The sequence below is a fragment of the Euleptes europaea genome, chromosome 7 (genome assembly GCF_029931775.1).
Source record: "Euleptes europaea isolate rEulEur1 chromosome 7, rEulEur1.hap1, whole genome shotgun sequence".
NCBI lineage: Eukaryota > Metazoa > Chordata > Lepidosauria > Squamata > Sphaerodactylidae > Euleptes > Euleptes europaea.
Window position 1 is genome coordinate 10901978 of NC_079318.1, and position 27295 is coordinate 10929272.

General features: G+C 43.8%; 1 protein-coding gene across 1 annotated transcript in view; it reads left to right on the top strand.

Annotated features, from left to right (window-relative positions):
• Nucleotides 1-27295, top strand: part of MTHFD1L (methylenetetrahydrofolate dehydrogenase (NADP+ dependent) 1 like) — a 188239-nt gene that overhangs the window by 96900 nt on the left and 64044 nt on the right. The window contains exons 18-20 of the mRNA XM_056853654.1: nucleotides 7031-7072; nucleotides 9767-9867; nucleotides 14601-14778. Coding sequence (XP_056709632.1) covers nucleotides 7031-7072; nucleotides 9767-9867; nucleotides 14601-14778 — 321 coding nt within the window. The remainder of the gene's footprint in view (nucleotides 1-7030; nucleotides 7073-9766; nucleotides 9868-14600; nucleotides 14779-27295) is intronic.

Genomic DNA, 27295 nt, shown 5'->3' on the forward strand with positions numbered 1-27295 from the left:
CTGGGATGCTTGAGGGGTTTGAGGAAGACCCGGCCCGTAGGGAATCGGACTGGCGGCGCGAGTGGGAGGAGGAATGCCAGCAACTCCACTTCGAGAAACAGGAGATGGCAGGAAGGATGGATGCCATGCAAACCTTAATGCAAGATATGTGGCATGAGCTGAACGACTTGCGGCAACAGCAGCCTCGTCCTTCCGACAACCAACCTGCAGCTCCTGTGAACCAACCGGTCTAGCCACCGTCGCCGCTGCTGGGGCAGCCGGGTCCAGCGCCTCCAACCCGACGTGAGTTGAAGGTGACGTTTGATGGGTCGAGTGACCTTTTGTCTTATTTCCTGATCCAAGTGGACGTGTTCATGTGAGAGCAGGGTGCAACCTTCACCTCGGACGAAAGCCGGGTTCAATACGTTGCATCGCTGCTTCAGGGGGAAGCAGCAGCGTGGATGGTGCAACAGTATGAACTGCGCTCCCGAGTTTTGACTTCATGATAGCCCTCCATAACCGGTTTGAAGACCTGCACCGGGGGGAACGGGCCAAGACGGCTCTTCTGCAGCTGTGCCAAGGGACTAAGTCGGTGGTGCAGTACGCTAGTGAGTTTCAATTGCTCTCGAGTAAAATTCTGGACTGGAGCGAGGCCACCCGGGTACAGTATTTTCGGGAGGGGCTCAATCCCGAATTGTAGCACTGGGAAGTGGTGGGGGATGGCAAACTCTCAAAAGGGAAAATTTATCCCATGAGTCCCAAAGAAAAGGCTGTATTAAGAGACTATTTGGACACGAACTTGGCAAGGGGTTTCATACGCCCGTCCTCGGCGCCGTTTTTGGCACCGGCGTTCTTTGTGAAGAAAAAGACTGGTGATTTGCGACTCTGCATAGATTTCCGCAGACTCAATGCGGTCACACAGACTAATGCCTACCCCCTTCCTCTCATTCCAGATCTGCTCACTCAGTTGAAGGAAGGTCGGATTTTTACTAAGCTAGATTTAGTGGAAGCGTACCATCGCATTAGGATCAGGGAAGGAGATGAACACAAGGCTGCCTTCTCTAGTTGTTTTGGAATGTTTGAATATTTAGTAATGCTGTTTGGATTGACGGGGGCTCCGAGTGTCTTCTTGCAAATGATTAATGAGGTGTTGCATGATTTGTTGTTTAAAGGAGTGATTGTTTATTTGGACGACATTTTAATATACACCCAAACCATGGACGAGCATGTGGCTCTGGTGAAGGAGGTGTTAAGTCGACTGCGTGCCCACAAGTTGTACGCCAAGGTTTCCAAGTGTGACTTTCACCAGTCCTCAATAACATTTTTGGGATATATAGTGTCACAGCAGGGACTCGCTATGGACCCAGAAAAGGTTCGAGCCGTTGTGGAGTGGGAAGTCCCCATTACTCGCAAGCAACTGCAGCAATTTCTCGGTTTCGCTAATTTCTACCACAATTTTATTAATGACTTTGCGCAAGTAGCCTTGCCTCTCACCTCTCTTCTGCAAATGAAAGGAAAGGGGTCTGCAGCCACGTTGCCGTCCGCCAGGTTACTTTGGACTCCTGAATGTCAACAAGCGTTTGACACGCTAAAACGGTTGTTCACATCCGAACCAGTGTTGAAACACCCTGATTGTGAAAAACCTTTCGTTGTTCAGGTGGACGCTTCAGATGTTGCCGTGGGAGGGGCACTCTTACAAATGGATGAGGGTGGACAATTGCAACCGTGTGCGTATTTTTCTAAGAAATTCTCTCAAGCCGAACTAAACTGGGCCATTTGGGAAAAGGAGGGAGCGGCCGTGAAACATGCCCTCACAGTCTGGAGACATTTTTTGGAAGGGGTTGACGTTCCTTTTGAGGTTTGAACCAATCACAAAAATTTGGAGGCACTAAAGGGGTCTAGAAAATTATCAGCCAAACAGGTTCGTTGGGCAGAGTTCTTTGCCAAGTTTCAATTTGTGCTGAAACATGTTCCAGGGAAGGAAAATTATCTGGCTGATGCGTTGTCCCGACTCCCCCAATACCGCAGTCAAATCAATCGCCCCGTGTATTCCTTATTCACCCCGGAACAACGGGGGGAGGTGCCAGGATTGGCCGTGGTCACTCGTGCTCAGAGCCGAGCAGTGGATTCAGACCCAGCAAGCGGACTCCCGGAGGCTTTCCGTGCAAGGGTGGCCGAAGCCGCATGCCAGGAAGAAGGGGACCAAAAGCTCCCTCAAGCTCTCACTCGCCGGGGGGAGTTGTGGTTTCATGGGGTGAAACTGTATGTTCCGGAAACTGTTCGAAGGGAGGTGTTGGAGATGGCTCATGGGGCAAAAACCGCAGGACATTTTTGGTTTGTCAAATCTTTGCATTTATTGAGGCGTCAATTTTGGTGGCCGGACATGAGAGCTGATGTGGACCTTTTCGTGCGCAGTTGCCCCACCTGCGCAACCTCTAAAAGACTTATGGGGAAGCCCCCGGGATTCCTCAAACCCTTGGAAGTCCCGTCCGTTCCCTGGGAGGTCATTGCCATGGACTTTATTACGGATCTACCCCCCAGCCGAGGGAAGAAGGTGTTGTGGGTGGTGACGGACTTATTTTCTAAGCAAGTGCATTTTGTTCCTTGTACGGGCTTACCGACAGCCCAGAAGCTGGCGCGCATGTTCATTACACATGTGATGAAACATCATTCGTTTCCACGCAAGATAATCTCCGACAGGGGGGCTCAATTCGTGGCTAAATTCTGGAAAGCTTTTTTAAAACTAATGGGGGTGGAGCAAGGTTTGTCTTCGGCACACCATCTTCAGACGGATGGACAGACAGAACGAGTTAATTCTGTGTGAGAATGCTATTTGCGCTGTTATGTGAACTATCATCAGGATGATTGGGGGGATTTACTGCCTTTTGCTGAATATGCTTATAATAATGCTCCTCATTTGTCTACGGGGTACAGTCCCTTCCCGGTGGTGTACGGCAGAGATTTTGGACCCTTTGGGAACTTAGAACTACTCCAGGAGGAGGGGATAAAAGGTGAAGTGGGAGATTGGGTGCAGGTGGTTCAGAACACATGGCATTGGCTTCAGAAAAATCTGGAGCGAGCTAAACGCAAATACAAAAAGCATGCAGACAAACATCGTTCCCCGGGGTGGGACTTTAAGGTGGGGGATCAAGTCTACTTGTCCACCAAAAACGTTCGGACCCTACGACCATGTAAAAAGCTCAGTGACAAGTATGTGGGTCCCTATCCCATCACAAGGGTGATCAACGAAGTGGCTGTAGAGCTAGCGCTTCCCAAAGCCCTCAGGGGAATCCACCCGGTGTTTCATATCAGTCTTCTCAAGCCCTATGTGGCAGCTCCCCAATTCCACCCAGAACCTAAGCCCGAGGTACCAACCGTGGTGGGAGGGGAGGTGCATCTGGAAGTCTCTAAAATCCTTGATTCCAAGCTGAAAAAAAGGAAGTTGTTCTGTTTGGTACGTTGGAAACATCTGGGACCAGCACATGATGAATGGATGGCAGCCCCACATGTAGTAGCACCCCGTCTGGTACGACAATTTCATGACGCCTACCCCCAAAAGCCTCAACCTGTCTCGGACCTGGGAGGGGGGTCTTAAGGGGGGCAGAATGTCAGGAGTCATGCTGTCCAGGCAGGCTCTTGACATGAGTTAGGCCCATTTCTGTTCAAGTGTATCTTTTGGTTTTGTTTCTCTGAGCTGTTCAAGCTGTCCCAGCTCCTTTCCTCCCTCCCTGCTCTGACCTTGAGTCTCAAGCAGGCAACTTCAGTATTATGGCTTGCTCACTCCCTACTTCCTACCCGGCACCGTTACCTCCTAATTCCCAGGCCTGCTTGGTGTTGCACCTGGGATTGCTCTGTGCTTAAAGTTATGCTTTGTAGTTTGGTTTGTCATTAGCAGTTTTGAACCTGTGGATTGCTTATGCTGTACCTGCGGCTCCTGAATAAATGTTTACCTGCTTTAGACCTGCCTGTCTGAGCGAGTGACTTTTTGGGATTGCCGAGGCTGGCTGGAGAACCTCACAGTCAGCTTCCATTTGCCAGAACTTTGATTCCCAATTTATCTAGTGGGCTGGCCCTCAGTCATAGTCAGTGTGCTGTTCCTTTCAGGGCCTCATTCTCCTTTTGCATCTAGCATAAAGTCTGTAGCTTTTAAGGATTTCATCAATGCATCCCTTCTTTTCTTTTTGCACATTCTCATCCAAAACCTCCATTCCCCACAGGAGTTGCTTCCCTGCTTCATACTTGGACTTCCATCTTCACACTGAAGCGCCCTCACAGAATGCATGTCCTGCTCTTGCCATCTCTCCCTTTTTTTAAATCCTTCTGCTAAATACTTTTTTCTGCTTAATATTTTGCAAACTCGCTTTCTTACCTACAGTATGATCCTAACCATGTTTACTCAGAAGTAAAGTCCCATTGATCTCAATGGCACCTTCTGCTACGTGAGTATATTTTGGAATGCAGCTCTTATATTATTTCATACTCCCTGCACTTCCTCCAGAGACATGTAGGCTGGATAGAAACAAATAGGGTTTTTGCAACTAATCACTCAACCCCCACCTCCACAATTTTCAGGGATGGAGGATATATTTCTTACTTGTGCAGAAAAAAACACAGAACTTGGGTAAAATTAAGACTAAAGTTTTTGAATATTTTTGTGCAAACTGAGTATAGCTATGGAAACTTGCTTTAGCTTCTTGGTTAGGCCAATCGAAACACTAAAGTCTCAGCATGGAAAATAGCTGGCTTTGCAGTTCATTAGAACCTAATTTTTTTCTTTTTCTAGTACATGAATAGTTCAAGCTTGTACCCTCTCCCTAGCTTTCAAGTTGAAATATAATGTTGGATCTAAGGAATTAAAGTATTGGATTGTATTGACTTTTTGTACTTTCTTGTTTCCATACTAAAAGATTGACAAATTCAGCTTAGCAGATTTATACCAGTTAGTAATTAATTTCAAGCAACAGGTGTGCTCTAGATCTATCAGAGCGGAGGTTACTAGTTAGATTTGCTTGATGGCCCTTCTTGAGGAGGCAGGTCTAGGAAACAAACCCACACACTGCTAAACATGACTTCCCAACAAAGCCACTCACGCGCACACACACACATACACCCCGTCTACTGGCTCCTAGTCAACATTATTAGCCATGCCCAACATCCTTCCTTTTTCCAATCTTGTTTTTATTGCATCTCCCTGCCTGGGCTAAACCCTTCTGTGGGTCAGGGGTATCAGCCTAGGGGCATCTGCTGTCAACCACAATTATAATGAGTAATTAAAGTGAGATCCAAGAGTGATTATAATGGCATTTCATGTGGATTCCAGATTCATCTCTTAGTCATGCCTATCCAAGTTTGATAAGTGGACTCTTAATAAGGCTGAAATGACACATTATGCCAGTTCTAGGTTGTAAAGAAGAGGGCTTTAAACTATGTTAGGGTAGAGGTAGCAGGATATGAAGTTTAACTGGTGTAGTCTCTATCCCAGCCTCCACCTGATAGATCGAACTCAAGTGGCTTCTAAATTCAGTTATTTAATTACACATGAGAGAATTTATCGCAACCAAATTAGTGTTGCTGCCTTCTACAGTTATGATGGCATTAGAGTTCTTCTTCCTTGTGATACTGTCTAGGCTATGTTCTAGAAATGCCTTGTCCTCCCTAGGACTTCACAGGGAAATGGGGGGGCGGGGACAGTAACTTTTATTTAAGTCCTGGGATAGGGGAGTGAGGATGTTCAGAAAAGAGATTTGAAATGATTTGTAAGTGTAACATGCAGCACTTGCTGGGCTCATTCAGTTATAATATTTTGGTTGACAATTACTGGGTGCAGAGAGCAATTATCAGCCAAGCTTCTAAAACTCTTGAGTGAATCTTTGGCTTTTCCGCAACTTCAGGAATCCCACTGTATATGGGTGAGTTCCTCCTAGAAACTCTAAGCCTTTGGTTCCCTTTTCTTAGAAGCTAAGCTCTGAGGCAGATACAATCTCCTACTAAAGAGTTGACTAAATTAGCCTGCTTTCCCTAAAAGCCAGACTCTGAGAACTATATAGTCTCCTATATTCCCCTCCCTGCTGCCTAAACCTCTAAAGGCACAAATCCTATCTGACTCAAACTGGCAGTTTTCTGGATTTCCTGCTTTACTCCCCCCTCCCATCTGGCTCCTCCAGCATTGCATGGGTCCTCATTGGCTGTTAGCTGCTCTGCACACACATCAAAAAGGCATACAAGGGTTTGATGGTTGTTAAAAAATGGTAGAACCTCCCATCTGTCAAACCAGCCTGACTGAATGACATGAATTCAGTGGCAGGAGAAATTGATTGATTGGGCACATTTATATCCCACTTTTCTCAGAAGACCAAACTCAAAGTGGAGGGACATAGTGAGTGGTGTGCTCAGCCCTCTCAGTTTCTACTTTCTCTTGCAATCCCTCCTCTTGGGCAGTTTTCCCCCAGCTGAGTTTTTTTCTGCTCTCAGGGCCTGCCTGGCAGAAAAAGATCATCTTGGGGTCAGGAGTTGAATGTGAAAGCCATGGACTGAAGAAGATTTAAGACCCTCTTGTACTCTGCTTCTTCCCTGAAAATGCCTGTTCATGCATTCATGTTATTCAGTGTTTGCAATGTAATTTGTAGATCCAGTGTGACTTTGCTAACAACAGAATGTTTAATTTCAAAATGGAAGCATAAAACATATATAAATAGTAATGGTTATATTTTTAGGTGTGTTGAAACTAGCTGAAAATGTAGATTCCAGCACTGTTAGAGTTTGCCAATGCTCATCACAATAATATAATTTACTTTTTGCTCAGATACAATAATTTATGAATGAAAGAAGCCCAGTGAAACATTACATGGCTAGTTACAACAAATTCTCACTTGTTAACATTTTGCAAGTTGGCATTTAAAGATGTCTATTAAAATGCTGAAATTTGCTGCTCTTAGAAGTATGTCAGAACATAAGCTTTAAAAGCTATCTCAAAATCTGGAACCACGAAACAATCTTTGATAATGGTCCAAATTATTAGAACATTGTTTGTTAACCTTGTTTGTGATTCTAGGTAACAGCTGGTGCCCCTCTGAAGAGAGAATATACAGAAGAGGTAAGAACATTTGCTGCAAAATGTACAGCACATTTAAAAAATAAATCTGTGTTACAGTAGTTGGTAATTTGCAGACTGTAAGATAAGATGGGAAGTGTGCTACCTAAAAAATTTGACCCCTCAGTAGATTCAACCAAGAGTATTGAAGCTAACGTTTCATATTATTTGTATGAAAACAAAACACAATTGGGAATTACTGTAACTGCTTTGTGGATTTGTCGAAAAAGAGCAGCTCTGTCCTGTTTAGAAACTCTGCTGTGCTGTATGTCTCATTATTATTTATGAGTTTATGGTCAGTTTTCTCACTGCAAAAGCACTGTTTATTTTTGGTGCCCCAGCAGTGTTTGTTATTCCTGCTTTGATGATCTAGCCATTGGAGATAGCCTCGTTTCCATGTTTCACATCTCAGCAAGCAGGATGCTCTTTAGGTCTCACCTTGTTGTTTTTCTCCATTGCACCTCTGTGCATGAGCATGTAGCATTCACCGCTGCTTTTTTGGCTTCATGGCTTTGAGGGATGTAGATTTCCTGCCCGTAAAAGTCGTGTCACAAATATTCTGGGAGACATGCTTCTCTGTACCCTGGTAATACTTAGTTTTGCCCAATGTGTGCATAGGACTAACAAGATACAGTGACACTGATTTGTTGATGCCCTGATTCCAGCAGATGTCATGATGTTTATGGCTCTTGAGTAAGTCCCATCAATGGTTCTTCTTAAACAGTGAAGAATAAAAGGGCACGTAAACTAAGGATCCTTCCGAGGTCGGTAAAATGAGTACCCAGCTTGCTGGGGGTAAAGGGAAGACGACTGGGGAAGGCACTGGCAAACCGCCCCGTAAACATAGTCTGCCTAGTAAATGTCAGGATGTGACGTCACCCCGTGGGTCAGGAATGACCCGGTGCTTTCACCGGGAACTACCTTTACCTTTAAACCAAGGAAAGAAGTAATCTCTCTTACACACTCCTGCCCCAGCACTATCCTGATTATTTCTCTACCACCCACCACCCCCACACTCATGTTTTGTCTTGTTTCTTCCCCAGCACTCACCTGGTTCTTTCCCCTGATCATAGAATCATAGAGTTGGAAGGGACCACCAGGGTCATCTAGTCCAACCCCCTGCCCAATACAGGAAATTAACAACTACCTCCCCCACACATCCCCAGTGACCCCAACCCTCCCCCCTACCATGCAGGATCCCACAATCAAAGCACTCCCGACAGATGGCCATCCAGCCTCTGCTTAAAGACCTCCAAAGACGGGGACTCTACCACCCTCCGAGGCAGCACAATCCACCGTCGAACAGCCCTCCATCAGAAAGTTCTTCCTAATGTTTAGGTGGAATCGTTTTTCTATTAGTTTAAATCCATTACTCCGTGTCCTAGTCTCTGGAGCAACAGAGAACAAGCTAGTTCCCTCATCAACATGACATCCCTTCAAATATTTAAACAGGGTTATCATGTCTCCCCTCAACCTTCTCTTCTCCAAACTAAACAAACCCAACTCCCTAAGTCTCTCCTCATAGGGCATGGATTCCAGACCTTTGACCATTCTGGTCGCTCTCCTCTGGACACACTCCAGCTTGTCAACATCCTTCTTAAATTGTGGAGCCCAAAACTGGACACAGTATTCCAAGTGAGGTCTGACCAATGCAGAATACAGTGGTAGTATTACTTCCCTTGATCTAGACACAATACTCCTATTGATGCAGCCCAGAATTGCATTGGCCTTCTTAGCCGCCATATCACACTGTTGACTCATGTTCAGTTTGAGGTCCACTAAGACTCCCAGATCTCTTTCACATGTACTGTTGTCAAGCCAACTCTCCCATCCTGTACCTGTGCCTTATGTTGTTTCTGCCTAGGTGAAGTACTTTACACTTCTCCCTATTGAAATCCATTTTATTGCTTATGGCCTCACATAATCCCCCAGTCCTTGGTCTGGAGCCCTGTGTACATCAGGGGGATTCAGAGAAAGTACTGTAAAATCTTTGAGTGGGCTTCCAGGACAATCAGAGGTATCCCTGCTACTGCTCTGGAAGTCTGCCACACTACCCCCCCCCCCAGGCCTCTGTAAGTCGCAGACGTGGACCCGCCTAGCAGCTGCTGCCAGACTAGTCTTCAGTAAAGTGTTTGAGCTTTCTATATCAGCAGAATCCAACATTTGTGACACGGGTCTTGAAAGATTTTCAGTAGAATGGATTTCATATTTCAGTCATTAAAAGGTTTTCATGTTTCGGTCCTGGATGTGACCTTCTTGATGCTGCTCACATGTTAATAGAGCCAGCTCTAAAGTGTGAAAAAAACGGATAAGAATCTTTGGGTAGGAAATATCAAGCAGAAATGTCTTTATTAAATGCATTTACCATGTAAACCCTTTAGGTGGAGCTGTGGGTTAGAGTAGGTGAAGCTGGGCAGTGGCCCTATACAGTTCTGTGCCTTCTTTTTCTTAGCCCTGGACAGTTTTGACAAGTAGTTTGACAGGTATTTTAGTGATTGTAATGGTTGTCTTACTTGCTGCCATGCTTTCGGCATTGTGGTTGGAAATAAATGCACTGTGATGTTGAGCATGGCTTAATTAAAGCCAAAATACTGAGGGATAGCTATTTTCAGATGAATACAGTATTTTATTAGTTTTAAAAATTAAAACTGACTCGCTTATTAGTTTCCAATAACATTTGGTTGGCTTTACTTGTAGAATCTCAAGATGGTATCTGATGGCTGCAGTAATTTACGAAAACAAATTGAAATTGCACAACTCTTCGGTGTTCCTGTTGTGGTTGCTTTAAATGTTTTCAGGTAAATTGAATCCTTTATTCAGATAAGAAATAACCTCATATACTAAACGTATGGTGCTAGAATGCATAGTTCTAGTGCCATCCTATTAGCTTTATCTCCTCATCTCTGTATTTATTATTTTTATTGTAAGTTGTAACTTGCAGTTTGGCATTAAAACCCCTGTGTCTGAATCATCATTTAGCCAACCAAGGACCAGTGTGGTGTAGTGGTTAAGAGCAGTGGTTTGAAGTGGTGGACTCTGATCTGGAGAACCGGGTTTGATTCCCACTCCTCCACATGAGCAGCAGAGGCTAATCTGGTGAACTGGATTTGTTTCTCCACTCCTCCACATGAAGACAGCTGGGTGACCTTGGGCTAGTCACAGTTCTCTTAGAGCAGGGGTGGGGAACCTTTTTTCCTCCAAGGGCCGTTTGGATATTTATAACATCATTCGCGGGCCATACAAAATTATCAACTTAAAAATTAGCCGACCAAGCCCCAAGCAGGCAGCTGCCCCAGATGACCCCACCCCCGGCACGGGCAAGCAGGCAGGCATCCAACTGGTGGGAAAGGGTTAATATAGTTTCTTGGGTGGTCCTAGCAGCTCCATAACTAACTACTCTTCTGCAAGGTGGGAAAAGGTTCCTTTTCTCGGCAAAACAAACTCACATCCGCCTTGAATAGAGGCCATTCCTTTCCGTGGGAGGGGGTGGATTCCAGTCTTAGATCCTTCTGAGCTAGAGATCTGCCAGGACCCACGAAGGACCAGACCAAATGATTTCGCGGGCCTTATACGGCCCCCGGGCCTGACGTTCCCCACCCCTGTCTTAGAGCTCTCAGCCTCACCTACCTCACAGGGTGTCTGTTGCGGGGAGGGGAAGGGAAGGTGATTGTAAACCGGTTTGAGTCTCCCTTAAGTGGTAGAGAAAGTCGGCAGACAAAAACCAACTCTTCTTCTTCAGTGGTACTTTGAAGGTGATTTATGCCAAGTACCTACATGTTATATGTTTGCTTTTTTGTTTGTGACAGAGAAAATATATAATTTTTATTTTATTTAAACCATGTTTAAGTTCACTTTTCTCCCAGATAACTGGACCCATGGTGAATAACAATGAACTCATTACAAGATAGCATAATTCTTAAAATAACAGAATAAAACAACCAGCAGGAAAAAATACTGTAAAACGGAAAATTCAACAGAGATCACAGTCTTTCTAGGCACCCACAGAACAATTATCTTAAGGAGCCAAAGGCCTTTCTAAACTGCAAAACAGATGTAATTTCCTCTGGGAGGGTATTCCCTAACATGGGGGTGATTAATCTTTAGTTCTTCACTTATACATTCCATAAGTGCCTGATCAGTCAACCAAGTAATAAGAGAGGAGGAAATCTTCAAACTGAGATTGATATTCAAAGGTACCAGTAATATAAGTAACATAATGTTTTTGTTTATAATCAGGTGTAATAACACTTCCAGTGTAAGGCGTAAAGATTAAATGAAAAACTACGTGTTTTGTAAGGATCTCTGTTTTATTATTTTCACCTGTCTCACTGGGTTCCAAGCAGATTACAAGTATGATAATAACTTTCAGTCAAACAATAAGCAGATTACAACACATAATAACATTTGAAACTAATAACAAAGATTCCCATTAAGACAAAATGATGCGCTTTGGCTGAGGTTGTAGAACAGGGGGAAGAAAACAACAACAACTCATGCAGACCTGACTGTTTAAACCTACAAAGTTTTTGGAGAGGGGTGCTTCCTAATAGCCTTGTAGACCATTCCAAATGTAGGAACCACCACAGAGAATGCATGAGAATAGCAATTGCTGATTTTACCTGTTTGCAGGTGGCATCTTCAGAAGGCTTGGCTCGGATGAGCAGAGCTGTCACAGTGGAACATAGCAGGAGAGGCGGTCCTGCAGGTGTGTAGGTCCAAAAACACTGAGGGCTTTGAAGATGATGGCTAGCATCTCGAATTTAACCTGGTAACTGATCGGTAACCAATGAAGTGTCTGCAGAAAGGGAATGATATGCAGATTCTGCTTGGTGCCCAAGAGTAGCAGGGCCATGGCATTCTGTACCAACAGGAGTTTCCAAGTTGTCTTTAAGGGCAGGCCCATGTACTGTGTTTCACAGTAGTCCTGCCTTGAGGTAACCATAGCAAGGATCCATGTGGCCAGGTCAGCAAGGTCAAAAGTAAGGGACCATTTTATGAGCTAAGTGAAGTTGGTTGAATGCCTTTTGCAGCTACATCAGCATCTCCAGCAATACAGCTGGATCAAATATCATCCTTGAGCTCTTAATGAGACTCAGCTGGACCCCATCAAAAGTGGGGAGCACCTTGTTCTTCAGGACCTTGACCTTCCCAAATAACTTTCTCTCCAGCTTCTCATTTTTTCAGTTTCAGCTTGTTTACCCTTATTTACTTAACTCCAACCGTTAGACACTGGTTTAGAGTCTCTATTGTGCCACCTGGTGATTTGGATAAGGAAATATAGAACCATTAATGATATCTCCTAAGATTGGTGGACAAGTCTGAGCCTTCTGGAACCCCACAAGCCAGGGCCCACATTTTATGTGCATAAGAATTTTTTATCCCTTGGGGTCTTTTTTTAACAGAGAGACTACAGCTTCTTCATCTTCTGCTTTTGATTATGTAATCTACTTGATTTCTGTATTGGCCGTCTGGTGATGTCCACATATACACTGATCTGTTTGGTTGCCTGAAACATGTATTCACAATGAACAAATTGTTATCTTCACAGAATTCTATGAGTCCTGCTTCATGGCCTGCTCCTAATTCAGTTCTTCCAACAATATTTGATTCTGCTTTGATTCCTACTTTTGTGTTCCAGTCACCTATGATTATCCACACATCTTGTTTAAGTGTGTGATCAATTTCTTCCTGGACACTTGCATAAAAACTTTCAATTTCTTCCTCATCAGCATCTGTAGTTAGGGTACAAACTTGAATGATGGTTATACTGATAGACTTTCCCTGAAGTCTGATTGATATTATTCAGTCAGACTTTGCATTATATCCCCTGTCTGTCCATGCTATATCTCACCTTATTAGAGCAACTTCGTTTCTTCTATGTTTGTAATTCCCCAAGTAAAATACTTTGTAATTTTCTGACTGATGTCCTAATCCAGTCCACTTTAGTTCACTCACTTCCAGGATTGCAATGTTTAAACATTCCATTTCTTGTTTTATGATTTCAAGCTTACTTTGATTCATACTTCCCACATTCCATGTTTCTATTATATAAATCCAACAGTTTTGAACTTTCTTTTTGCATCCTTTCATGTCAACAACTGAACATCCTTTTGGCTTTGGTCGAGTTGCGTAATTAAGAATAGTGCTACTTGTACTTGTCCTCAGCTCTTCCCTAGTAGCTGACTGAATGTCATCTGACCTGGAGGTTCCATCTTCCAGCATGATCTTTCAGCATGTTGCTCCGTGCTTTAAGTTTACCTTTGATGTCTTGGATCTTGTGAAACAGATAGTCTCATCATAGGGTTTTCAAGGTAAGAGATGATTAGAAGTGGTTTAACATTGCCTTCCTCTGCGCAGTACTAACCAGGGTTAGATGTAGTGACACTGCTGATGTCTACGAAAGATCCTCCGCCAATGTCACCTTCCACTACTGCTGCTGCCCAGTAGCTACCCTTCAAGGATTCCTCTGCCCCTATCACCATTGGAACTGCCTGTTCTCTTTTGCCAATGTGACTGTTGATCACTGAAGAGGGAGGACACTTCTTAGTCTAGTGTCTTAGCTGTGACCATTCCACCTCAAGTGACTCTACTAGGAGTTTAGCCACTTGACGGAGTCTAGACCCCTTATGGTATTGCTCTCACCTTTGCTGACCCACACAAATCCCCTCATCATGTTAAGGTGTGCACCCAAGAGGGGTGTGTGCATCCAAACATAGGTAACTTGAAAGGATAGAGAAAGGCAGGCTTCTAAATACGCAAGTAAAAGAATTGATCCTGTTTTTCCAGTATGTTTCTTTCTAGTCCCCCTTTCTTCCAGATAATTCTTAATTGTGAGGTAATTCTAGTTATTTAAATTTTATTGAAGTCCTTTATAAACCAACCTTTTTCCCAGTCAACTATTTTGAACACATGAAGCTGCCTTATACTGAATCAAACCCTTGGTCCATCAAAGTCAGTATTGTCTCCTCAGACCGGCAGTGGCTTTCCAGGGTCTCAGGCAGAGGTCTTTCACATCACCTACTGGCCTAATCCCTTTAACTGGAGATGCCAGGGATTGAACATGGGACCTTCTGCATGCCAAGCAAAGGCTCTACCACTGAGCCACGGCCCCTCCCCTGTTTTGAAGTTGTCTCCAACTTGGGAGCTGTTCCTCCAGTAAGCTGTTGAATCTTAGGACCTAAAAACGAGGATGCACCAGTCAGGTCTTGCATGTAGTAACTCACATGGGAGGAAACTAGATGTCTTCAGCAAATCAAGCCCAGTTGCTATGGCCAGTCAATTAGGCACCAGTGGCAACTAGGCATCTGGGTTTTTCCACCCCTACTGCATGTGTATCAGTTATTTTTGTTCTTGCCTTGTCTGACATATTTATCCGTTGTAGCCGTGAAAATATACGGGGTGTGAAGTTCCTTTAGCATACTGTGTGCACTTGTCCTGAATAGCTACTCTTCCCCAATATACCTAAGTATAGGGAACCACTTAACAAATATGTCTGATGAAGTAGTAAATGAAATAACTTTCTTGTTGGCAGGACGGACTCTCCTGCTGAGATTGATTTGGTCTGTGAGATTGCCAAGCAGTCTGGAGCCTCTGATGCAGTGCCTTGCAATCATTGGTCCGATGGAGGCAGAGGAGCTGTGGAATTGGCTCAGGCCGTAAGAAGAGCTGCTAATCAGCAGAATACATTCAGATATCTGTATGACCTGGAGGTAAGAGGGATTAATGCTGACACACACACACACACACACACACACACACACACACACAAAGAAAGGAAAGATGCCACAGATCTTTTTTTGTGGGGGGAATAACCAAACAGTAAACACAGCATGTTGGTATGCAAGTAGTCTTTCAGGAAGCACCCCTAGTAGAGTACATTGCTCCCATTGGAATAGGATGTTTGTTTGCTTGTGTTTTTTTTTGAATTTTATTTTTTTAAGTATCCTCAGTTATACAGCCTCCAACTCTCTCAGTAGAGATCCAAAACATTTGAAAAATTATGGCTTTGAAAACATGTGGTTGAAATGTTTTTTTTAATGTTCTACCTGCTCTTTTGATTTTTATCTCATTTTGATGCCTCCTTTTCTCCAAGGAGCTCATAGCAGAACGCAGAGGGTTCGCCCCCCCCCTCCATTTTATCCTCACAGCAGTTCTATGAAGTCAATTAGTCTGAGTGAGAGTGACTGGCTGAAGGTCATCAAGTGAGTTTCTGCAAGAGTGTTTGGGAGAGAACAGCGCTGTTCTTCTACAGCGTAAAAACTAGATAATAGTCTGAATGGGAACTTAGTGTCTGAAAAGACCTAGTAAATTTGTCCTTTTGTTGCTACAAATAACGGGGCTTTCGATACTGGACTGTTTCTTTGTCCCGATGTTTGTTCATTTAGGCGCCCAAGACAGATAACCATAAAATGCTGCAATTAAAAACAGTTTAAAATATCATCATGGAGGAAATGCATCCCAGTAACAGTTGTCTGTCTCTTTGGGTCATTTAGAGGACTTCTGGAATTAAAAAATAAGCCTGTTTCGCCCTGACCTGAATGGCCCAGGCTAGCCTGATCTCCTCATATTTCGGAACCTAATCAAGGTCACCCCTGGTTAGTACTTGGATGGGAAGACCACCAAGGAAGTATAGGGTTGCTATGCAGCAGCAGGAAATGGCAAATCATCTCTGTTCGTCTCTTGCCCTGAAAACCCTACAGGGTTGCCATAAGTTGGTTGCAGCTTGATTGTACTTTCCACCACCAAGGCTGTTCAGGAAGACCTGAAAGGATGGTATCAGTCGTTATGATCTTTAATTGGTTCATGGTCTAGGAGCATCTGATTCTGTAGCATCCTTGAAGTTCAGCTGAGGAATGTCTGGATAGGAAACTAGTGGAAGGTTACTTAAACCAATCTGAGAGGAGTGTGTGTATATGTAAAGTGCCATCAAGTCGCAGCTGACTTATAACGAACCCTGGTGGGGTTTTCAAGGCGAGGGATTAAGCAGAGGTGGTTTGCCACTGCCTTCCTCTACAGTCTTCTTTGGAGGTCTCCTTTCCAACTACCAACCCTCCTTAGCTTCCAAGATCTGACAAGATTGGGCTATACCATGCTGCCTTCCCTCCCTCTGAGAGGAGTAGATATGTGTAATTAACAAATAAGCAGATGTTTAAAATCTGTATCTCAGGATACAGTAAGTTCTGGCATAGTTAGAAAATAGTATAAAGAAACAACAACATATTGACTTGAGGCTGAGAAATGGGGAAAATGTGGAGAAAGATTACTTTGGTTGTCAAGGGGCTGAAATACTAAGAAATAAGAATGAGAGAGGATGAAGATATACAAATAAATTATAGTGCTGGGAATTATACTAGGGACGTGTTTAAAAATGCAACTTAGCTCAAGGCTGTGAGAAGAATGCAGAAAAGTTTCCAACATTAACAGGGTTTGTCTTCACTCAGTTACCCACATAAATGGCTTGTCTTTGCATAGTTTGTTTCTTTTACTTTGTTAGAGAGAGAGAGAGCTGTTGGCAGAGACCATTTTGAACCCACTATGAAGCAATCTGTATTTGTAAAGCTTTAGTTTGAATACATATGGAGAACATCAACATATCAACTCCCTTATCAAAGAGGACTTCCTTTCTAGTTTCAATTTTCTTGAATAATGAGCCTTTCAATTGAAACAGTGAGCCATTACTCAAAACAAACTGACTCAACCATTAGCAATAAGCTTAGATAACAAGGGCAGGATGATAGAGGGAAGAGAGGAAGGACCGTATACATCCTCTCCCACAGACATCCTAGGTTTCAATAGTTAAGGAGCCTATTTTCCAAAGCATGCTGCCATTCAATGCTGAAGTGTTTCTGCTGGCAGTCATCTTGTATGGGACAACTCTGTTTTTCTTAATTTCTAAAAAGTACAGAAAACATGCCACAAGTGCAATAAAAACTGTCTCTCTCCTCTCAAAATACCATCTACGATAAAGACAGATGTAATATCAGAGGACAACTTAGAGGGTGTCTCTGCCACAGGTCAAGCCTGGCTTCCTCCCGTGCTTCACAGTTTGATTGACAAATGTACCTGTACTAAAACTGAATGCAGGTATAACTGTCAGTCTTGTCCTCCACACCATTCAAAGACAGGCACTCTTGCATGTTTTATATATTCTGCATATCTGTTTTATGCATTTCAGTTAAATTGCTGTCTAAAAATGCAAAATTTCTTCAAGGAAGCTTCTTAATGACATCTCAAAGCTTCAGCCAATCGATACTATGCTCAGTTCTGTGCAAACTGTCAGAACTGTGTGTTTTTTTTTTAAAGAGTTTGGCCCTGTAGAGGAAAATTACATTTGCATTGAATGTAGTGAGGACATTTCTAAACCTGGCTCTCATCCAAAAAAAATTTGTCTTTCACTCTAAGTTAATGTGGTGCTTGAAAAATGAAAACCCATACTAGCTGGCCTACAGTTATCTGAACATTATTGGATAGCCCTGGCACATCATATCAGGCAGAAAACAATAGAGAGAGCATTGACTTGAATTGAGGCATAGCATGAACTCATTCAGCAGAACTACTCTAATACAAAGAAGCAATAAGTAAAACATCAGGAAGATAAAGCAGAACAGGTCTTGTGTTAGAAGAGGAGGAAATGATGGAAGTAAACTGCCCAGCTCATTAAGAAAGAAAATTTTTGAGGCAAAAATTCTTGAAATAGAAGTCTCAAAATCACCAAGAAAATGAAATGAGAGGCTGCTTGTTACCAAGGCAGCTGGGTGGGGAGGGTGACTAGTACCAACTTCTGGGAGTCTAAATGGGTCTCTGTGAAGGCCCATTGAGCTGGGCAAGTCATATGATTCTAGTTCATGTGACATTTGAAATGCTTCTGAGTTGGTCCACCTTTCTCACTGGGACTCGAGGTGGATTACACAGAACTAGTCAATTCAATCACCAGGATGAGATGTTCAATAAACAATAGCAATGAGATTAGGATTTTAGAAATCTAGAACCAACCAGAAATCGAAAGTGTAAGTATTAATATGACACATTAAATGATGAAAATTTCTATAGCAGCATCAGCGGTTTTGCATTTGAATTTTTAAGAACACTCAAGTGTCAGCCACCCAAACCTGGTGATGTTTGTTTTTAATTTATCAGTTAGCTGTAGAATTCCATCTCTTATCAACTCCATTTCACTCATTTCTTCAGCTCTTCCCCCCTCGCTGAAAATCTCTTCAAGATGTCCTACAGAAAATACAAATAAGTACTCAAAAGGTTGTTTTTTGTGTGTCTCTGCCATAAACTGCCTTGTGATCGTACACTCAGGCCCACATTCTGGTTGTGATTCTCTAATGATCGTCATAGTGGAAAGACCAATAAAAGTTTTCTTTTGCTCCTCTGTAATAACGTCCATCAGATCACATTTTAAACACAGGCCACCCTGCTCCCCTCCCCCCATTTGATTTGTGAGTCATATATATCAGCATGGCACTTGAAAGCATTCACAAATACACTGGAGTGTAGGATACCCCCTAAAGCGAGTTTCTTTCAAATGAAATCTGGATGTGCTTTTGCCCTGAATCAAAAAAATTATGAGGTTGAAAGCTAGCTTTGTCTTTTTCTTACTCTCACACTCCCCCACCCATGTGTGCTCTTGACAGCATGACACTTTTAATATTTGTTTTTATTAAATATTTTCCCACTCCTTTCATGTTCTCAAACATGGGGTAGGAAGTGGCGGCATGTTGAGGAGATGAAAATAAATCTCTTATGACCACAGGCAGAGGTGTGGATTCACATAACAGTTTCACTTCAGTGTTCATTTTCTGCCGTACGTTAAGAAACAAAATCTTTTCCTTTGCCAATACATCCAAGGACGGTGCTTCGGGTTTAGGAATCACCCTGTCATCCACAGAACCTGTGAAGTCGAGAGAAGAACGAAATTAGAAACAGATTTATTAAAAGCTAATGGGAAAGTAACAACGAAAAGAAATGAAAGCTGAAATGTGCAGAGTCAGCTTTTATTTTAGCACTATGCCATATCAATCCAGAGCAACTTGAACTGTGCATTTTGTCTTGGCTGTGTTCCTGACAATGGACGTGAGGAAGATATAGATGGCTTCATTTAGCCGAGAAGTGGTTATTTATTATTTCTCACAGAGCATGTAGAAATGAAGTACTGACCCCCAGGCTCAAGGCTATTGTATAATTGGGGGGGGGGGGGTGGAACCAGCGATTAAACCACAAAACTAAATAATATATCCAAAGACTTGTTCTACTTGCATTAAAGATAACAAACCAAACAAGATTATTTTAAATATTTGGTTGTTTTAGCCAAAGAGCACTCACATGAAACTGAAAGCAGGTCACATTATGGGAGCTACTCACACATTACTGTCATACGCTGCTCTGAACATGGCGAGATTAGGAACGGGTCACAGGCTTGTATGCTTCCCCCTTTTTCCTCCCTCTCTTGCCTCACCATGAAGATAACAGCTGGGCTGTGAGATTTTTCAGTAATCAAAATGCTGGTTTCCTGGTTTACCATGTGTATGTGGTGAGGAGAAACAGGGGAGAAGTACAGAAGAAGCATAAGGCCTCTTTCCAGTCCCATGCATTGGGACCCAGAGGTTAAAAGAAGTAACATCCAAGCAGCCAGTGTGGTTTAAGGAACGAGGACTTGAGCGATTGCTTCATCACATGCACAAAATCTGATTTTTCAATTTGAGCTGACAGTTTACCACACCACTGTTGACCAACTCAGAACCTTAATTGTCATGTCAGTGTGCAATGAAAATCTGAGCTTAGGCCTTTGGTGAACCAACTATACCAATTTGTCACAAGGCATTCAGACTCGGGCAACATTAGTTTAGCCCCTGTTTTATTTTCCTTTCTTTGGGGCATTAAGGAATTTTTGGGTCATACAGGCTGGCATGAGTCGTATAATGGCTGAATGCTAGCAGAATCTGGGTGCAGCATTCATGTAAGTGTCCCATGCACTTTGACTCTACTATTGATGCTCTAGGGAAAACATTTAAAAAACTGAAGAGAAGGATGTATGTGCATTTGCAGGTGATTACCAGCTGTGAACCAAGGAAATCCCCATTTCAAATCTCACTATAGCCGAAATTCATTTTTTTTCTTAGCCTCTCGTGCAAGTTTGGGATACAAATATCTTCCATTACAGGGCTGCTGTACAGATTACAACAAGGAGCCAACAAGGACTTGCGGGGAACATTTCATTTTCCATGCCCCACTGTTTTCTCTTGCCTTTTCTTGAAAGCCCCATAACATCTCCCTTTTCCCTGATCCCTCTCTCCCTCCAACCAACCTACATTTTATCTGCCATCCATCTTCAGCATATTTATTATTTATTTATTTTATTTATATCTGCCTTTCTCCACACTGGCACCCAAAGCAGCTTACATCAGCATCCTTCCCTCCATTTTATCTTCACAACAACTGCGAGGTAAGTTAGGCTGAGAACGTATCAGTGGCCCAAAGTCACTCAGCAAGCTTCCATGGCAGAGTGGTGATTCAAACCTGGATCTCCCAGATTGTATTCTGGAACAGTAACAACTACACCACACTGGCTTTTGTGAGGTGGCTGATGCTGAACAGTAACAAGCAATCATTTCTGGGTGAGTCATGCTAGTTGTGTGGTATCAAGTTGCTCAGTGTTTACTGCCAGGCGCTGTCCCTCCTCCTGTCTTGCACAGACAGAAACCAAGGCTTGAAGGCTGGCAGTTCTATTGTGGTTGCCTAGCAATGGCCACAGAGGGGGCATTTGTTTCTTGAAGCTATAGGTGCAGCTTCTAATTTAGGAGGGTTTGAACCCCCAATGTATTTATTTGTAGATTTTAGATTTTCTTCCTTCCTTCCTTTTATCCCTTAGAAGCTCCTTGATCAATTGATCTTGAGCAGCATATATCTAGTGTTGGAGGGATATAAGGACTGAAACAAATCTTGCCACTGACAATGTAGCCTTGGGGTCCCTGTCGCTTAGTAAAAAAGGCATTATGTCAGTCACAGAGGCATTGGATTTGTATATTAAAAGGGGGGAAATATAGTGCGATCGAAGTTCCTCGTAAAAGCGGCATTCCCAAAGGGCATGGGCTAATGAGTCAATAGAGCCAGAAGAGCAAGGGCAGATCCTGTCTGAGTATGGTATATTCAGAATTCTGCCCTGCATTACCATAGAAGGTTAGCATTCAATCTAGCCAAGCAAAAAGCTCTACAGAGACGAGGAGTTGTCAGATAATATGTATAGGCAGGCAGACCACATGGAGGGGGTATTCCGAAGAACTGGGATGAACAGACGCGACGAGCACGAAAAGTAGTGCTGTGATTTTAGATTTTCAGTAAACCTGGTGTGTTCCTCAGTTTTGTTAAAAGAACTTTCTTGTTCATGATTCCAGTCTCTAGATTTAAGTGTCCACAGATTTGGCCACGCTGGAGAAATAGATATACAAGTAGGAACTCACAAGAAACTTGCAGGACCAGCTATCCCGTTCCCCCCACCTTGCTCCCTTCCCTCTCCCCACACTTCTCTCAGTCTCTCACTCTTTCTCTCTCCTGCCACCCCTTTTCTTTCTATCCCATGCCTGTCACTTTCTCTCTCTTTCTGCCCCCCACCCCATCACTCTCCCTTTCCACCCCCCATTACCCTCCCGGACTCCCACCTGCTCCCTCTCCCCCTCCCACAGCAGCAGTGGTGGTGATGGCACTTCTAGCCAACCACCTGCTTCCCCCCACACACCAGAAGCTGTGGCAGAGATCAGCTACCCTTAGGGTTGCCAGCTTCAGGATGGAAAATTCCTGGAGCTTTGGGGGTGGAGACATGGGAGGGAAGCAACCGCAGTGGGGTTTAATGCCATAGAGTTCATCCAGTGTGGTTTAGTGGTTAGGAGTGGCGAACTCTAATCTATACAATAAACTTGACTTGACTTGACTCTAATCTGAAGAATCAGGTTTGATTCTCCGCTCCTACCCATGAAACCTGCTGGGTGTCTTTGGGCTAGGCACAGTTCTCTCAGAACTCTCTCAGCCCCACCTACCTCACAAGGTGTCTGTTGTGGGGAGGGGAAGGGAAGGTGACTGTAAGCCGCTTTGAGACTCCTTAGAGAAAAATCAGGGTATAAAAACCAACTCTTCTTCTTCCTCCAAAGCAGCCATTTTCTCCAGAGGAACTAATCTCTGTCATCTGGAGATCAGTTGTAATTCCAGGTGATCTCCAGCCCTCACCTGGAGGTTGGTAACCATAGTTCCCCTGGAGGAAATGGCTGCTTTAGAGAGTGGAGTCTATGGCATTATACCCTTCTGAGGGACCTCCCCTCCTCACACCCCATACTCCCCAGGCTCCACCCACAAATCTTTAGGAATTTCCCAATCTGGAGCTGGCAACCCTGTCTCCTTCCTATGCAACAGCCAACCTATCTTTATCTGCCCTTCTGTCTTAAGTTTTCTGTTTCATTTCTCCCTGAAGCCTCTACATTGGAAAACTACAGTCTGTCTCCACAGTGGGGACCAAAGCAGCTTACATTAGTCTCCTCTCCTCCTTTTTATCTACACAACAACCCTGTGAGGTAGGTTAGGCTGAAAGTATGTGACTGGTCCAAAATCAACCAGTGAGCTTCCACAGCAAGATGGGGATTTGAATGTGGGTCTCATAGACCCTGCTCTGTAGCTTTAACCACTACAGTACGCTGGCTTTCATAGGGTGGCTGTTGTTGAACAGTAGCTAGCAAGCAGCTAGGCCTAGTTAAGTCATGCAAGTCAGGTGGTATCAAGTCACCCAGAGGTTACTGCCTGGCCTAGGGTTGCCAGTCTTCAGGTAGGACCTGGAGGTCCCCTGGAATTACAACGGCACAGCAGACATCAGAGATGTGTCCCCCTGGAGAAAATGGCTTCTTTGGAAGGTGGATTCTATGGCGTTATACCCTGCTGAGTCCTCTTCCCTCCCCAAACCCTGCCCACCACAAAATCTCCATGAATTTCCCAACCTGGAGCTGGCAGCCCTAGTCAGGTCTGGCCCCAATGAGTCCTCCCTCAAAGGCCAAAGTAGGCCTGGAAAAGGCTCTCCCCTGTCCTGCTTTTAGTGACAGAACCAAGCCTTGGAAGCTGTGGTTGTCTAGCAACAGCCACTGAGGGAACCCATTGCTTAAAGCTACAGGTGTTCCTTCTATCTTTTTTTGCATTTTTAAACCCCCTAATGTATCTTTTTTTTTTTAGATTTCAGATGTTTCTGCAAACCTGGGGCCCTTTTCAGGTCTATAGAAAGATTTGTCTTGCCCTTTCACAGCTCCAGTCACTGGATTTAAATATTTAAATATTTTCCCGACTTCACTATTAGAATATAAGATTGATGACGTATATGAAGTACTTAGAACAATATATAAATATGTACAGAAGTGCAGTCTTCAAAGCTAAGCATGGTATCATAGAAATGAGAGACTAAGATCAATTTAATTATTTGGGGGGTTGCTCTATTCTTGTTATGGTCTGGAGGACATTTGCTACACTAATGGATTGTCTCATAAGGCTGTGTAAAATCACTGGCACCATCTAGCAGTCAGGTCTTTCACAGCTGTGGAATATATATCCTAAAGCACAACATTACTGTGAGATTCTCCAGCTCCCCTCGGTAATCCCCAAAAGTCACATGTTCAGACTGACAGTCCAAAGCAGGTTAACGTTTATTCAGGATCTGCAGGTACAGCATAAGCAATCCACAGGTTCAAAGCTGCTAATGGCAGTTCAGTCTACAGGCCTAAACTATAAGCATAACGCAATCCCAGGTGCAGTACTAGGCAGGCCTGGGAACAGGGAGATAACAATACCAGCTAGGAGGAAGGGAGTGAGCAAGCCATAACACCGGAGTTGCTAGCATGAGAGTCAAGGACAGATCAGGGGGCCACAGCGAGGGAAACATTTGCAGTGTGCACAACAGGCCTGACTGCTGTCAAGAGCCAAGGATCCAGCAACGGGCCTGACTGATGTCAAGAGCCAGGGATCAGGACGGTTCCTGACAATTACTTGCAAACATGTAATTTATAGGTTCTTGTAGGTTATCCGGGCTGTGTAACCGTGGTCTTGGAATTTTCTTTCCTGACGTTTCGCCAGCAACTGTGGCAGGCATCTTCAGAGTAGTAACACTGAGTGTGTTACTACTCTGAAGATGCCTGCCACAGTTGCTGGCGAAACGTCAGGAAAGAAAATTCCAAGACCACGGTTACACAGCCCGGATAACCTACAAGAACCAATGAACTCTGACCGTGAAAGCCTTCGACAATATTATGTAATTTATAAATTAGAGATGTGATACATGCAAAAAAGAGAGCAACGTTAAAATGGCTGAGGATCTTTATTTCTTACAAGTTGAAAATATTTCTTTCTCTTTTCTCCCTCTTCAAGTGAAATGGTGAGTGTGACGTAATGCATATACGATTGGTAGATAGCATGATAAAGGTTGTAATTATGTACATAGTTTTTGATAAGGGGCTTAAATGGTACGAATGTTGGCCGGGAGGGGGAAGTGTGTGCATGTGAAGTGTCAGAATGAGAGGAAGAAAGAACCTATGAGAGAGAGAGAGCCGGGATATGAGAATGGGACTGGGGTAAAGATACATATGTTGGTAACAGCTGGGGCTTGTGTAAAGTGAGATAGTTAAGAAAGGAAGATATTTGTGATAGGTTTAGGAAAGATTATGTTTGTGTATGTGGAGCTCTATGTATTGCATAAAATAAAGTTTGTACTTATTCGTTTTATTTTATAAACACTATATTCCCCAGCAATTCTTCTGTGTCTCCAGCAGTTCTGTTGAAACCTAAGATTAATGGTTTCAGGGGTTACCCAATGGGAAATGGGTCTACTGTGTTCTCAGTAACAGTGTAGTTTGTGGGAATTAAGAGAAGCAGGGAAACAGGTGACAGTTCAGTGAGGGAAGTATCACGGTGAATAACAATATAACTTAAATGGTTAGTAAGATTGCTAGGGGCCAGATGCAACTGCCCCAAGGGCTGGATCTGACCCACAGGCCAGCTACAGCAATTCTTGGTTAAAGGGAACTTAGAAATGGCCTCTCTCCAGTAAGGTGATAAGAAAGAGAGTGTGTGACTGGGAACATAGTGGGGTGGGCTGGGTTAAGGGAAGAGGCTGTTTGTGGCTTCCCCCACTGTGGTTAAGGAGTGGTGAGCAGGTTCTTTGTACTGGCAGTGTTCTGAGATGTGCTCGGTATAGATATCTCAGGACCCCTGTGTGGTATCAGTAGGGATGCCAGGCTGCAGCATGGCACCTAAGGAAGATTGGGGGGGGGGGGAGGCACACAGATGTTGCATGCTCGTGTGCCTCCCAGTAAAAACTGGAAGTGATGTTGGGGAGAACGCTTTAGGATTTACCAAGACTCATAGACCACAGGTTAAACCATAGCATTTTAGCAACTCCTGGAGTGACACCTGCAGGTATCATGACAGCACTTCCAGTTTTTGCCAAAAATGACATTGCACACTAGCACAATGCTGGCATGCCCACCCCATTTCTCCCAATGTTCCCCTCACCATCCTTTGAGTCATTGGCAGGGAACAGATGGGATTTCTGTGAGGGCAAGAGACCTGGTATCCCTAGGTATCAGACACCATCATCTTGCGTGTGAGTTTGGCATAGCACTTGCCCATACCACAAGCTTGCACTCCATGCTCATTCTTGGGTGGTCAGCCACTTAGGATCAAACTAGACATGACAGTGTGGTTGTGGCCCCCAAGGAGACTCCACTGGCATTTTAAAGTGATTTAAAAATGTCACAAGGATTTGATCCTGATCAGGTCTGCAGCACAGTGGCTGAGGCACCCTTATCCCCCCACACCTGCACTGCACTTTATCAAGTGCTGAGACAGCTGTGCACAGTGTTTGAGCACTTGAAAAGGTGGGGGGGGACAAGAGTGCTGTGCTGTTGGCTCAGGCCCTTGCAGCATTTTAAAATCACTTTAAAATGGTAGCATCCTTGTGGCAGCCACAAGGACACTGTCATGTCTACTTTGGCCCTTAGTGTCCCAACTAGCAGGATGTCTAACTCACTCCATCCCAGCACATCTGCCAGAGTGGTTTATTTCTGGTGCTTCCGCTTCTTGATCTCCTCCATGGCAGCTGCCCATTTAAAATGGGGATGTTGATATCCACCATGAGGATTTTTTTGGTCATGGATTGTGATGTTAGGCCTTGGTTCATGAAAAGTGAGAATTGCTTTGGCCAGTCATTCAACTACTACATCACGGCCCTCAAATGAGGAAACTTTTCCTTGTATGAGAAGCGGGGAAATTGTTATTATTATTTTGCTCTAAAAGAATGAAGTGACAGTTCTTTGTGTCTGATATGTCTAAATATCACTCTGTGTGTTGTTGTCGCTTTTTGCAATTCTGGCTTAAAATATAGTTAAGAGGTAAATCCTGTGCATAATTTCAGTGACTGGCAGTTTGAAAGAGCCTATTTCATCACTCTTCAGGCACTGGAGAAGCACCGCATGGGTAAGAATGCTCTTGAAGTGTTGGTCTCAGTAAGGCTACGTGCTTCGTAGCAAAACTGTAAAGGGTCTGTTATTCCTCAGAGTAGCATCAGCGCTACTGAGGCACTAGCAAGTATGCATGTAATGTGACCTCCGTAACACCTCATGTCATGTTCAATATAAACTTACATTGACTGTTTCATGCTATGTTTTTCATGGCACGCTTTCACGGGAAGAGAGTTCTCTGGTATGTTGTTATGAATAAATGGCACAGCATTTAAATGTTTGCCGTGGTTTCCTAAATTAATTTTGAAAATGCCTGTTATTCCTCATCTGTAATCTGGATAAACATATAGAACTCAAATCAGTCCACATTAAGTGATAACTTTTGAGACTATACATTTTCTGTGTTTAGCATTTGCTAATTTGAAGGCTGTGGGGTTGGGGGAATTGTTAAATATTTTTTTCTTTTTTTAAATATATACGCCAGTGATACTCAGTGGCTTGGAGCCACATGCGGCTCTTTGAAAGTCCACCTGTTGCTCTTCTGGGCACTGTTCTCCAGTGTGGCACCAGCCATATGTTTCAGAAAAGTGGGTGAAGCCATTTCCCAGTAGGGCTTATGGTTGGCAGGTCGCTCCCAGCTTGAAATAGCTGCTCCTGCAGAGACTAGAAGTCAGTTAGTCTATGAGCAGCAGCCTTCATGCCTGGGGTGGAAGTGAAGGGACCATCCACTCCCAACAACCCCCAC